Genomic DNA, 14,201 nt, shown 5'->3' with positions numbered 1-14,201 from the left:
AATGGCGAGCGAGCTCTACCACGCTCTTGTAGTGAACGGACACATCAGACGTGGACGGAACAAACCAAAGAACAACGTACGTTTATTTAACTATTTTTGAACGACGATATCGTCCGCCGAATCGATACATCAATCGTTATAAACACGCTAGGACATCCATACACAATATTACCACACGCTTCATGACAAACACAATAACACGACAAACACTATAACGCACCCAAGGCGGCGTCACCAACGCTTGACTTACCACGAGGGCCCCCGACGCGCAGCCCGCGGTGCCACGCACCGGGGACCCACGCTAGAGACAACCGTTCGCGGCAACCGCCACGTGCAGAAGAGACTCGCTCAACTCTCGCTCGCCTCCAAGGCTTGCCTTACGCCAGGGGTCACCGCCGACGCTACACCATGAGGATGATAGTGGTGACCAACGCGAACACAGCGCCACCTACCGCCCGGTGGTTGTAACCCGATATGCGTCCTTTGGGCGAGACACGTGCGCCACGCAGCGCAAACAACTTTACAGGGGGTGCAGCACTACCACAAGTTTCGTTTCCATTATACAATTTCATGCCTTGGTTACTTTCAGTTGATTTCTGGACTCATTTGCATTGTAGCGAATATTGTTAAAAACCTAATTAACATCGTCAGCTACTCGCACTATATCCTAAGTCTAATCACTTCTTACTTGTTCTGAAGTCCTGTTTGCTTGTGTATCCAAATCAAATTATAATAATACTAAATAATAATATAGCAGCGTTCAGATGTGTTTATTTTTTTAAACCTGTTCATCTGTATTGATGTCGTATAAAACATCGCGAGAAAGCTTTCTTGTTATGTCCACTTGTTACTGATCTTATTTCCTTCTGAAACATTTATTGTGTTAATTTAAGAGTCGAATTAAGTTGCTTATAACACCCAAGAGTATCCTAAATAAATGAAACCATGATGTCACTCTCGGCGTGGCACAAACATGAGTTTTAAAGGCGGGACTTTTTGCCATCACATTTTTTCTGAATAATTAACTTTTTCATCAAACTATGAGTGGTTCAAAAAATAATGTATTCTGGTATAACAAAAGCCAAGTCCTATTTTCTAATGTTTTCTAAAGGCGAATAATTGAAGCTGACGTTCAGATAAGCTAAAAAAACTACATAGAAGCTAATTTTGTCGCTTATCTTTTTCGAACTTTAATATAAGTATAGGCGAGGGTTAGTTTTGAAATAAACTAAAATTTCGAAATTCCCTTTTCTTTGATTTTGAATAACCTGCACGCTACAAGGAATGACCCATGAATTCACTTCGTTGAAATAGAAGCATAAAACGGAGTACACCAAAAAATACCTGTGTAGAAAAGTTCAATGAGGGAACTCGGCATCGTCGTCTGGTAATTGATATTTCTGCCTTTCTAGTGGAACCCGATCGATTTTTATACGATGGCGAAACTCTGACGTTGACAAAGGAGATTCAGCGAAGTTATCCGACGTGGCAAACTATACAAATCACGCCGCAGGGATCCTAAAGTGCACATATAAATCGACAGATGTGTACAGGTAATTAGAGGCTGCTCAGCTTACTGTCAGTTCTCTACAAACTATTTACAAAAATAATACCTAATAGAATCAGGGCAACATTGCAGTTCAGTCAACCAAAGGAAGATGCAGTAGTTCATACAGGCTACTTCGCAAAAGACCATATTCATATCAATCAGATAATAGAAAAATGCACGACTAGCTTTCATAGATTACGAGAAGGTGTTTGACTATCAGCAGTAATGCAGATACTACGGAACCAAGGCATCGACGAACCCTACATAGTCGTAATGGAAGAAGTCTACAGTGGATCTACAGCCACCACAGTTCTCCATAAAGAAAGCGACAAAATCCCAATGAAGAAGGGTGTAAGGCCGGGAGCCACGATCTCTCCAATGCTATTCACCGAGAACTTGCAGGATGTTTTCAGGGTCATAAACAGGGAAGAGTTAGGGATAAGAGTTCGTGGAGAGTATCTTAGTAACCTGCAGTTCACTGACGACATTGCCTTGATGAGTAACTCAGGGGACGAATTACAATTCATTATTACTCAACTGGACACAGAAAGCAGAAAAGAAGGTATGAAAATAAATATGCACAAAACTAAAGCAATGTGCAACAGCCCCGGCAAAAAACAGCACTTTGCGATGAGTGGAGAGACGCTGGAAGTTGTAAAGAAATATGTCTCCTTAGGATGCGTAGTAACCACAGAGCCGAACAATGAGAGTGAAATGGCTATAAGAATAAAGGTAGGGTGGATCACATTCAGCAAGCATTCTCAAATCATGAATGTTAAATTACCTCTAACCCTCAAGAGGAATGTGTATAACAGCTGTATCTTGCCGGTACTTACCTACGGAACAGAAACCTGGAGGCCTGCAAAGAAGGTTCAGCTTAAATTGAGGATGACGCAGCGAGCAATGGAAAGAACAAATGAATCTAAATAATTTATCCTTTTGACACTGAAGCTTCGCAAGAAAAAAAAAAAAAAAACGCCAGGCCTGCGCGGAAGGCGCAGCGCAGTCACAGCGAAAGCTAGAAGAGCGGCCTTTCAGAGCCTTTTCTAAACACTCCTTAGGTAACCGCTGCTGTACACTTGCTGGATACCCACTACGACATTAACACTTAAAATTTTTGGGTAGTAGGCTGGCACTCTCTATGCTATTTTTCGTAATTCTTCGGAGAAGCGTGGTATCCGCTAAATACTTGCAAGGAATTTTGTTCCAATCGTTCATGCAGTGGCTGACGACGATGAGGAATTATAGCTGAAGTGGCTAGGCGCCACAGTTCATAGGGGAACAATAACAAGTTTTTGTGATTGGTTGGAACAATGGAGCACCCACTCGTCACAATATTCGCATTGTGCGATGACTGGTTGTTCTTTCGCTTTTTTAAACGCTTTATAAGTCGTATTAACACGATTGCTTTCCCAACATCAAGCCTACCTAAGGCAAGTTTGCCAACAATTCCGAATGACAGATGCACGGTACTAATGGGAGATTTCAACTGCATATGTGAAGCTATTGATCGTTATAATTCATCTGGAAAGAGAGACAGGAGGGGCGAGCTTTTATCCGGTATTGTAGATAATGCAGAACTAATTGACATCGGGGTCTCGAATCGGGCAACGGCATACACAAGAGTACAAGGCAGTTCTCATGCTCGCCTTGACCGGATTTACGTGTCCTCATCACTCCTATCTCGTAAAATGTCCTGCAGCACCGAAGCTGTATCATTCTCAGACCATTGTATTGTCATAGCGCAAATTGGTGAAAATCGTCACAAGCAATATTGTCCCCAGTGGGCCCTTTGGAAAAGGAATGCGAAGCTCCTCTGTGATCAGGAATTCATGAATCGTGTCCAGATAGCATTGAGGCAATCTTTTTCGATTGGTTTGCATATCTTCGCTGCTTGGGAGCTTTTTAAACAAGAAGTTCGTGCTATAGCTTTAGAAATTGGGGATGTTAAGTCTTTCTATAGAAAGAATGATGAAAAGATACTTGTTAAAAGTCTTTGCAATCTTTATGAGATGGAATGTGAAATGCCGAGAAAGTACATCAAAGACATAGAGAATATTAAGTACCGACTACAGAGATATGATGATGCTCGCTACCAAGGGGCACGTATTAGATCTCGGAACCAGCGCACCTTAAATTCTGAGCAATCGACGTGCCAAGCTTTACTTGATGAGCAACGCCATGCGATTTCTAAAGTTATTCCAGACTTGTACTTTAACGATGTGCTCATAAAAGATAACGGAGACATTACTTTGGCGTTCGAAACGTACTAGAACAGTTTATTTAGCTCTCCCTCTGATGATCTTGACACTCACCTCAAGGCTAGTTTTGTTTCTCTTGTGAACCCCGTGAAGGACAATGATTGTGCATTCATTAATGGGCCCATTACTATACAGGAAATCGAGCAAGCAATCGACAACTTGCCTTTATTGAAAACACCGGGCCCTGATGACATCTCAGGCAAATTTTACAAAGCTTTCAAGAAAACACTTGCTCCTATATTGCTGAATATTTTTCAGATGAGTTATGACATGATTACACTCCCACAATCTTTTTGGAAAAGTCACACTGTGTTGATACCGAAAACAACTGACAAGAAAAAACTTCGCTTCGTCGAGGGCTACAGACCAACATCGCTGTCAAACGTGGACTACAAAAGTTTCGCAAAAGTATTAGCAAATAGGTTGCAATTTGCTTTGTCGATCCTCATTGGGTCTCATCAGACATGTGGGATTAGAGGTCGATCCATACAAACCAATATACATGTCGCTCGAACAGTGCTTCAATACTGTCATGGTTCTCAAAAACATCTTGCAATGCTACAGGTAGACATTGCAAAAGCTTTTGATCGTGTTCGTCATTGCTTCCTTTTTTCTCTTCTCGAACAAGCTGGCAAAGTTGTTCTTAAAGGCGTTAAACTATGCTATAATGGATGCTCAACTCGTCTGATAGTTAATGGTCAACTCTCCAAGCCAGTTTCTATTCACTCTTCTGTAAAACAGGAATGCCCGATGTCCCCTCTTTTATTTGCACTTTATCTAGAACCAATGTGCTTAAGCATAATACAGTCGAGTTGCATTCGCGGCTTTAGTATATTAGGCAGTGAGGTTAAAGTATTGGCTTATGCAGACGATGTCGCATTCTTTTGCACAGATAAACCAAGTGTCGAAAATGTGGTATATACCATTGAAAAGTTTGGCGTAGTATCAGGAGCTCGTTTAAATGCCTCTAAAAGTTTAGGACTGTGGTTTGGATTGTGGGTTAGCACACCGAACCACTTTGCAGGGATTAATTGAACAAGAACTCCTCCAACATACCTCGGTGTACCATCGCATGCATATAGATTCAGTGCGCATTACTGGAAGGAACGCGTCCCTAAGCTTGAACGACAGGCCCAGACATTTGTTCCCTATCGACTTTCGATATCTAGGAGAGCTGAAGCTTGCAATACTTTCTTAGCGACACAGCTTTACTATGTATTGCAACTTATTCATTGCGCAAGATTCTATATACAACGTTTTCATCGGATTTTCGCTACTTTCATATGATCTTCGACTTTTGAGCCCATGCGTCGTAATAATACATTCAAGCCAGTTAGTGAGGGTGGGTTAGGACTAAAACACCTTTATCTATGGCAAATAGTGTCCGATTCTTCTTTTTTCGAGACAATTCCCATCCTGTAATCCGTTCTTTCTTGCAGGTTACACTTGTTGATTGCTTACCAGATTTAATTGTTTATCGAACTTCTCTGAACGCCCATGCTTGTGGGGATTCATGCAGGAAGTTTACCTCGCAGTTCAGTTCCTTAAAGCTCGCTTTTCTGTAGATATACCTGTACACAGTATCGCGCAAGGTGCTGTATAAGGACCTACTGAGTCCACTCGTCCCACCTCCATTGTACCGTTCACTGTACTCCAATCTTCCAGGCCACGATGTGTTAAAGCGAGTGCGCAAAATGTACATTCCACCGAATTCAAAATAATTATTCTATAAACTCCACTTTGAAACACTGGCGGTAAGCACATGGTTAGAAAGAAAAGGTATTTTCATTCCGTCTGTTAACTGCTGTCTATGTGATGTGCCGGAAACGATTGAACATTGCTTTGTTAACTGCAAAGGTGCCATACTGTTTTGGGATGTCCTTCAGCGAGCACTGAAAAAAAAAACGTTTCGTCATTAATTCTCACACAATACGTTATCTTCTACCAGCAGCGCTTGATGAAGTACCATATGATATGTTTTTCCTCATGGGTATGCACAGCTTGTGGAAGACACGAATGCAAGACCGCAATGCAGAGCCCACCACCTCTTCGAGCGCACACTTCATTCAAATGGCTATCCACCTAAAAAAAACATTTACGACGAGCTGGACTTTAGACTGGACTGGTACTCCATTTTGTAGAACTGTTTGACCTCCCCCTTTTTTTTGTTTGTATAACACGATGTGAAGAACCCTCCATGTGAGGAACGCACGCTGTGTTAGCCATTTAATGTTTATGAGTAACGCTTGAGCGCTTATTTTCGCGATTTGATTGTGCTTTTGTTCGCTTGATTTTGTCTTTATTGCGCAAATACTTTATTAAATACCATGAAAAAAAAACCGGCATGACTCAATGGTAGAGTACTCGGCTGGCACCCAGCGGACCCGGGTTGGTGCCCCTCGTATCATTAAAACTAAGTTTTTTTTTCGTATTTCATGCGACAGTGGTTACGGACACTAGCGGCGGACCACTATGGCGCTGCGCGACATCCGAGTTGTGATTTCATAACAGCTTTCGCTGTAATAGTGTTTAGACAAAAAAAAAACACGCTTTTATCAGCACAAGGATGCTCTGGGTTTCTGCGCTGTGACAATAGATTTATTCTGCTTTTACGTACTTTCTCGCAAGTTCGCGTATACAAGAAGAAATGTTCGAATACTAATGCTTAGGCAAATTGGAAATAATTTTTCAATTTCTGATATTTTTTCTCTAATCGCATCATCACTTGGTCATTGTAACATAGAGCTTGGTGGTAACAGCATGGTAAATGAGCGACAAGGATGAGACACAGTGCTGTCTTTGTTGCTCATTCGCACTCACATTCTCTCTATACCTCTTACTTCGAAATTACCCCATTTCTTTCCCCAGTATACCATTTCTAGCCTGGTTAACATCGCACCTTCTCCTGTTACTTCCTATTTACGTTATAACCATCAAGCATGACGGATTACTAACTATTAAAAACCACTACCCTTCTCACTGTAAAGTGGATCCTTGCTCCGCCATTTAACGTATAATAGCTTCTAATGGACAAACATGTTGCTCAATAAGCGCTTATTGTTCAACACTCGTTTTTGGTTAAGACTAAATACTTTCTTCTCGTCTCGTCCGATAGTCCGGTTGGCGTAGTGGACGCAGAGGGTATGGACCATCTCCGATCGAAAAAGAAACACGAGCTCAGCACTCGTCCAACGGCGAGAAAGTCGAAGTGTCGCATGTCGCGAGACTCGCCCAGCCGGTTCCAGGAGGTCGACCAATGGTAGCGGACACGCAGCGGAAAGCAACGACCCGTTTCCACAAGCCATGAGGTTTCCGCGGTTCAGTCCAGGCGCCGCACAGAACATCGTAAGCGGTAAGTGCGCTCCTACGCGTTTTCTGTGTCTACCTGAGCTTTCCGTCAACCCTTCCCGCCCGCCGCGGCGATTCGGTAGTAATGGCGGTCGACTGCCAACCCGAACATTGCGGGATCGAATCCTGGCCACAGCGGCTGCATTTAGATGAAGGCGAAGTGCTTGTAGCGTGTTTATATCTTTAGGTGCGGGTGGCTGTAAAGTTCTGGAGCCCTTCACTAATGTGTCTCTTGTACTGATATCGGTTTTGGGACGTAGAACCCCCAGCAGTTATAACTACTGCCTCTCAACCGTGTTCTAGTATACAGAGTCGTACTTTATGCGGGCACTACTGAGCCTTGTTTCGAAGCCACGCCGCCGCCGAGGTTACGAAGGGCGCCACGAAAGTCGCCGCTGCCAAGGACACCGGCCGCGCCGACAGCAAAAGGGGCTCGAAGCAACGAGATGTCTTCTCTGACGCGTACGTCGGCTTCTCTCCGATTCATAGGTCAACTGCTGGCGACGCGCCGCTTGGCTTTTTTTATAGGCACCGGGAGGACCTTTTTCGTCACCAACGTCCAACCAGAAGCGCCGCTGGCCGTGGTGTCGGAATCCTCCAATGGGGACCCGCCACTGGGCTGCGTCATGATCATCAAATCCGGAGCCGCTGCGCTTTGTTGCCTTCAAGGACTAGTGGTCTTGCCACGCATTGCGTAAGACTCGCCAGACTGGAAGGCACTGATTGCTTCAATGGGCTCGTGGACTGAGGGAGCTCGTGGGCTGAGGAGCTCGTGGGCTCGTGGGCTGAGGAAGACAGACCGGCGCCGCCACTTGATGACGTCGTTGAGTTGATCGCGTCAGGCGGGCTCGATCGCTGGCCTATACACAGATTGCCTTTGCAGAGGCATTGACGTTCGGTGTGGACTCCCAGGCGTAACAATCTATTTTGGCCGTTCACGGAGAAATTCCGCGTGAATGAAAATTGTAATCAGTTAGATCTGACTGCGCTTTAGTTATTGAATTGCTGAACACGAGAAATACTCTGGACATCTGTCTTTATGAACTATTCACAATGGAAGACGTTTAAGAGAATTATCAAGAGACGAAAAGAACCAGGGCCCATATTCGCAAGAACATCTGGCCATAAAAATTTTCGTAAGAGAATATTTTAGCCCCCGTGAGCGGAGCTGGCTGGCCAGTGAGAAAACGTACTTACGAAAAACAGGAGCTTTGTGAAATGGGTCCCAGATGAACTAACCAAAATTTATTATTTATTTATTTATTTATTTATTTATTTATTTATTTATTTATTTATTTATTTATTTATTTATTTATTTATTAACAATACTGCCAGTCTCCAAGGAGACCATAGCAGGTGGGCACTACAGTATACAGTTACAAAGAGCACTTAACACTTTCAGGATCGTAAATTGGTAAATAATGTGTAAAAATACAAATCGGCAACCTTGAAGCATACAATCAGCACTTATGCATACCATACACACCAAATACAAGTGAATGCTGGTTTGCATGTCACAGAAAAGCAGACATATCAAGGACGCTAAAAGACGTTATTTTCAATTCTTGATAAGACATCGCACAATGACTGGGCATTAGTGGTGAAAGGGGTTAACAAATTCCATTCGTGGATGGCAACTGGAAAAAATGAGAAAGAATTTTTTTTCGAAAAACGACGCAGGCTTAAATAGCGCTGTGTTTTCTTAGCTTGAGCTATCTGAAAGCTAATGCATATATGAGGCATTGTTATTGCTATATAGCCTTGAACTTACTCTTTTAATGCCAGGTTTTTTGAGCTCGATCGGATGCCTATTGGACGAATTGTGGCGCTCGACCTCTTCACCGGCATGTTAAACGTTTCAGCGATAGCAACGTGCTAAATGCTCACCTGACTGTTGATGGCTGATTGGAATAGCGTTACCGAAGGCGAGCTCGCCTTTTCGACACTGTTTAAGGTTGTCTGAATGCAAGAGCACTCGCGTGCTAAGTGCACAGGCGCGGCGCCAGCAGGATTTTTTTTTCTGGGGGTGAGGGGGGCAACGACAATTGCGTTCCTTCAGGGATGCAGGGAAGCACAGAACTTATATGCGTTGGGTTTTTTTTTGGGGGGGGGGGCGAAGGGGGGAGGTGAGAATTTCGGCTGGCTCCAGCCCACTCGGAACCTCCGCTGGCGTCGCCCCTATAAGTGCGCGATATAAATAAACCATGCATCGGAAGTTGATCAGAATTCCGCCACGAAATAGTAGATCAGAAAAAATGTTCGTCGTTAACGGCTTGTCATTTCGACGCGTAGAACCTCGGGATGGGCTTTTGTCGTGATGGAACTTTAGCATTCTGCTTTTATATTGGCCACTTAGGCAGCAACTCAGCTGTAGCATGGATTGCCCTGTGATGTAATATATGTAATATATGAAAATTTCAAGCTTTTTTATTTAACACAGAACTATAGTGTGATGTCATATTACTACATATTACTGTTTGCTTAAGTTCTGTAAAAACGACATGTTGAAAAGCTCACAAATTATGAAATAAATATAAATATAAAAGACAAAACATAAACGCGCAATGGACTGATTGAAGTGGCTCAGTCAGTACACCAAATGGTCGGAATAATCCCGGTGGTCTACGAAACGTGAAACCCGACAAACCAAACCACCTTTAGCTACAACAAAGTTTCTTCTGTCCCCTGATCATTCTCAGGAATTTTTGAGGTAATGAATCTGCGAAATGCTACCAAATTGACAAGCAATGTTACCACGTAGCGCGAACGTTAGTAGGACACATACACAAAATTACATCCCCATCAAGGCGACGTAGTGTAGCTCGCAAGGTGTACGTTGATGAAATCCTTGCAAGTTGATCCTTGTACCAAAGAATCCTGGCAGTTCCTAACAATGGGCTTAGTCATAATGCCATCCCAGTAGCACCAAACCTCCAGGAGCGTAACGAGAGAACAGCACACCACGAACGCCCCCCCCCCCTCCGAATTTTTCAGCATGGCATTGAGAGCAAAAAATGATCATTTCAAGGGGGTGCCCTCCCCGAGCTTGCAGGGGTGCCCCCCCCCCTCCCCCGAAAATAATTTTTGGCTACGCACCAACAAGACTCCACAGAGTGGTGCATTGATAAGCGCGCGGATTAGCGCCTGCAGTTGAGATCGCGTTTCATTTCTGCCTGCCTGACGTCGTTCATGTACCTGGCTAGTGAGGCAATCACGCTACTCTGTTTGCAGTTTCCAGAGCTGTCGCAGCCGGCCCAGTCTGAGGAGGTGGCAGGTCGTGCTCGAGCGGCGGCACCATGGATGAGATCGCGCCGCCACCGAAGTACCGGCTCAACCTGCGCGTGGTGCTCATGTCGCTTCTCATCTGGATGGGAACATTCCTCGTTTTTGCTGCCATATCAGTCACCCTGGCCATAACCACCAACGCCCTGTACTTCCTCTTCATCATCATGGGGCTGGTGGTGTCCACATTCGCGATGGCCTTCTACAAGCCCGAAGGGCCGTGGGAGCCGATGATGCCGTACAGCCGGCTGTGCGAGCCCCGGCTAGAAACTCACGCGCCCGTGTACGTGGAGGAAAAGTCGGCGGTCTACCCGCCTTCGTCCTCGGTTAAGAGCGTGACGCACTCGGACCCTTGGCTCTGCACCAGCGCCAAGACCATGCTGCGCAGCTCTTTCTCGACTCCTCGGCTGCGCTCGCAGGGGGACGACACGTGGCCTGCGGCTGCGGCACCACCGCGCAACCCGACGGCTCGCCTTCCCTCGGGATTCCTTCCTCTGGCACCCGCCGCCGTGGTCCACAGTCCGTCGACGACCACGCTCGACAGCCCCAGCCAGTGCGAACAGGTGCGCAAAAAGTTACTTTTAAGGAGGACACTTTATGCATGTTCGTGTGCGTGTATAATACACATGCAACACTTCAAGGGTGGTGGGTGGGGTCAAACTGTTTTATTTACACACGTCAGTGACGTTTTAAACTTTTTACTACCTTCCACGAGTTTTAATTAATGCAGCGCCACGTCTAATTCGTTTTTAATATAGAGAGCAAAAGTTTCCTGCTATGCTGCCTTATCATTCTTGTGCTGCCTAGCGCGGCATTTTCATGCACTTGAAAAGATGCCAGTCCGTGAGCGAAGGAGGGCATTTACTGAGGAAGAATTTCGCAACCTCATCATTACAAACAAACAAACAAACAAACAAACAAACAAACAAACAAACAAACAAACAAACAAACAAACAAACAAACAAACAAACAAACAAACAAACAAACGATCAAACAGATTAAATATTACGTGTGCACAACGATAAAACTTATAACTATAAAACCAACCTGTGCTTATTCGACGAGATAACCTTCTCTTGCGTTCTGAGAGGCACTAATTTTAAATTTTGTGCTACTGATCATGATTGTTGTTACAAATAATAGAAGCTTTGAGGCTGATATCATAGGCAAAACGCAACACGCAGCAGCACGTACACAGTTAACCATGTGGCTAACTGTGTACATGCTGTCAACGATGTGGTTAACCATGTGGTATATCAAGCAAAGTTACATATCATGGTGAATTAGAACATCCTTAGTGTTACTTAGGGCCATAAACATGGACAGCATACTTTAAGAAATCAACAAATAAATGACATTTGATTTGTAACTTCTATATTGAGCTACAGGTATTCAGTCTCATAGCTTACAGAGTTATTTACAGATTCGAACTCCGTCCAACCTATCAAAGATTGTTTCACAGGTTACGTTTACATTTTGTATGTATACATCTAAACTCAAGGTGCAAAAACAGCGTTGACTATGTGATATATATGACATTAAGGGTTAAAATGGTGTGAAGATCACCAGCTTAAGCCCGGTAAGACAAAGGGCTAGACAACGCAGGCATTCACCTGGCTTTCTATCTGCAAGATATATTCCGACCTTTTTTTGTGCACCGAGTAAGTTTACATGAGCCCAAGGAAGCGTGATCCATACGCATCATGCTGCTTTTCTGCAGGTGACGAAGGTGAGCTGTCACCAGCCGTACGGCTGCTACGAGAGCCGCGTGCTCCGAACAACATACGAAGAGTTCCACAAAGTCAGTGATAACATCGACACCATCGAGTGCATTGAGAGGTCTGAGGTGGTAACCTTGGAAACCTCTACTGCTACGAGTCCGGAGCCGCCCTCGACAACGATCCAGATGGAGGAGCCGGTCGAGCCAGCTATACCCGAAAAGAAGAAGCGGCGCCTTCTGTGGAACATCTTCAGTCGAAACGATGACAAGACCATAGTCAAGGAGTTTCCACTGAGCAGGAGCGAAGACAGTGAATCCAAGGCGGGCCTCCTGGACGAGGAGTCCACCACCCGAACAGACCAATCATGCTTCACAAAAGGACAAAGGGGCATCGCTGACTCACCTGAATTCTCCAAGGTCGTCGCGAACATTGAACGGAACATCAACGAGGCGAACAACCCCTACAGCATCACACACAAACCTAAGGTGGATGGCGCGGCCACTGCATCTCAAAGAAGGGCGTCCCGCGAAAACAAGACTGCTAAAAAAAGTGCTTCGAAAGGTGAGCAATCCCTTGGAGCCCGCCACATCAGTGCAACCGAAGTGGTGCAGCAGACTGCTAGCGCCCGTGTCATGGGCATACTGAACTCTTCAGAGTCCAGTGGGTCTTCATGTGTAGTTGATGGCGCCACCACTTCTGGCATACCATCCTTGTGGAATGAACCGACGTCCCCGCTTCCCGATGAGCCTTCCCCTGGAAGCAGCAGCCCCATGGTCAGCCGGCCGGCGTCATCGGGGTTGTCCTCCGCAAGTCGCATGTCGCTCGTCGGCTCCACGCCTCCCAAGGACGCCGACCAGCAGTACCTGAACGAAGGGTTTCTCAAGTCGAACTCCAGCTGGGACGAGCGATCGCACCCGGATTCGACAACCCCATTTCAAACCAACAAGGCGGCGGAAGGTAGCGTCAGCAAGAGCAGTAGTCAGCGAACCACAACATCTAAAATGGCCGCCTCGTCAGCCACACGCTCCGAGGAAAAAGAAATCTGGGCTTCTCCGAGCTGGAGTCCAGCGAGGAACAGCAGCGCGGTTGGGGAGAAGGCGAGCCAGACGTCGCTGCATCACTATTGCCCGCAGTCCAGCGGGGATGATCACTTCCGGGCGTCCCCGCTCGTGAAGGCCAACCTGGTGGAGGTCACCGTCATCAACAACCCGCCACCCAATGACATGGTTGCCGGAAGCAGCAAATGTGCACTCCAGGGCGTGGAAGGGGGCGTGGAAAAGCTTCAGAACTCGAAGCACGGGGAGGCTACGAGCAAAACGATAGACTCCGGTGTGCAGATGGTGACGGGTGATGGGGACAGCAGCCCCACCAAAAAGTCAAAAAAGAAGAAGATAAAGCTGATTCCACGGTTCCTCAGAGTAAAGAAAAAGAAGTGAGTGATGCTACCGGGCCATGGTTACCTTTGCACAATGAGCAAGTCTTGGAAGTTGGACTTTTTTTAGTTCTACGCGTTTGCTCGGCTAGACTTTTTTTTTGTTCTACGCGTTTGCTCGGCTAGTCATGGAGGCAAGAAAGTTCATGCACCGCTTTTTTTTGTGCACATCAGAGAAACTGGCACGGAGCAGCTAGAACAGTCATGTTTTAATTAAGCCAAAGTGTTTCTTCTTTGTTTGTCTTGTTGTGTTTCGGGGGTCCAGTGACTTACGAAAGGGTTAAAATAAAGCAGGAAACGTCTCAATTTCAAAGTTGGACAGAGCAATCCTGGTACTATAATATCTCATTAGTGTGACCTGCGAGCATAATTGTCAAATTATGTAACTGTAGGTTGGACGACCATGGCTGTGAAAGAACGCGTTTACGCTGTGGCACATCTAACAGCTACTCGTGATTTCAGAATTTATGGTGTCTTGACAAACGCAAAGGATATCAACAGCTCGCCAGGACAAAAGGAAAGTTTCAGCAATATTTGCACAATATTGCTTAAATAAGTTGTTTAACGATGAGATAACAGGCGGGATTAGCATGCTAAAGTAAAGTGAA

The 14,201-nt window shown here is 45.3% G+C and overlaps 1 protein-coding gene across 1 annotated transcript; it reads left to right on the top strand.

The window, feature by feature from the left end:
• The first annotated feature begins 7,008 nt into the window (after nucleotides 1-7,008).
• LOC142788302 (uncharacterized) lies at nucleotides 7,009-13,884 on the top strand. Its single transcript, XM_075884904.1, has 3 exons — nucleotides 7,009-7,162; nucleotides 10,390-11,003; nucleotides 12,161-13,884. Exons 2-3 carry the CDS (start codon nucleotides 10,455-10,457, stop codon nucleotides 13,595-13,597), a joined length of 1,986 nt encoding a protein of 661 aa, XP_075741019.1. The 5' UTR covers nucleotides 7,009-7,162; nucleotides 10,390-10,454; the 3' UTR covers nucleotides 13,598-13,884.
• The last annotated feature ends 317 nt before the right edge of the window (nucleotides 13,885-14,201 follow it).

The sequence above is a fragment of the Rhipicephalus microplus genome, chromosome 2, assembly GCF_043290135.1.
Source record: "Rhipicephalus microplus isolate Deutch F79 chromosome 2, USDA_Rmic, whole genome shotgun sequence".
NCBI lineage: Eukaryota > Metazoa > Arthropoda > Arachnida > Ixodida > Ixodidae > Rhipicephalus > Rhipicephalus microplus.
Note: the sequence above shows the minus strand (reverse complement) of the source record. Positions and strands in the feature narration are given on the sequence as shown.

Bases quoted from the DNA above. Each gene is read 5' to 3' on its own strand.
- LOC142788302 (XM_075884904.1), top strand. From the start codon at position 10,455: ATGGATGAGATCGCGCCGCCACCGAAGTACCGGCTCAACCTGCGCGTG. The intron at 11,004-12,160 runs GTGCGCAAAAAG...GCTTTTCTGCAG, and splicing joins GCCCCAGCCAGTGCGAACAG to GTGACGAAGGTGAGCTGTCA.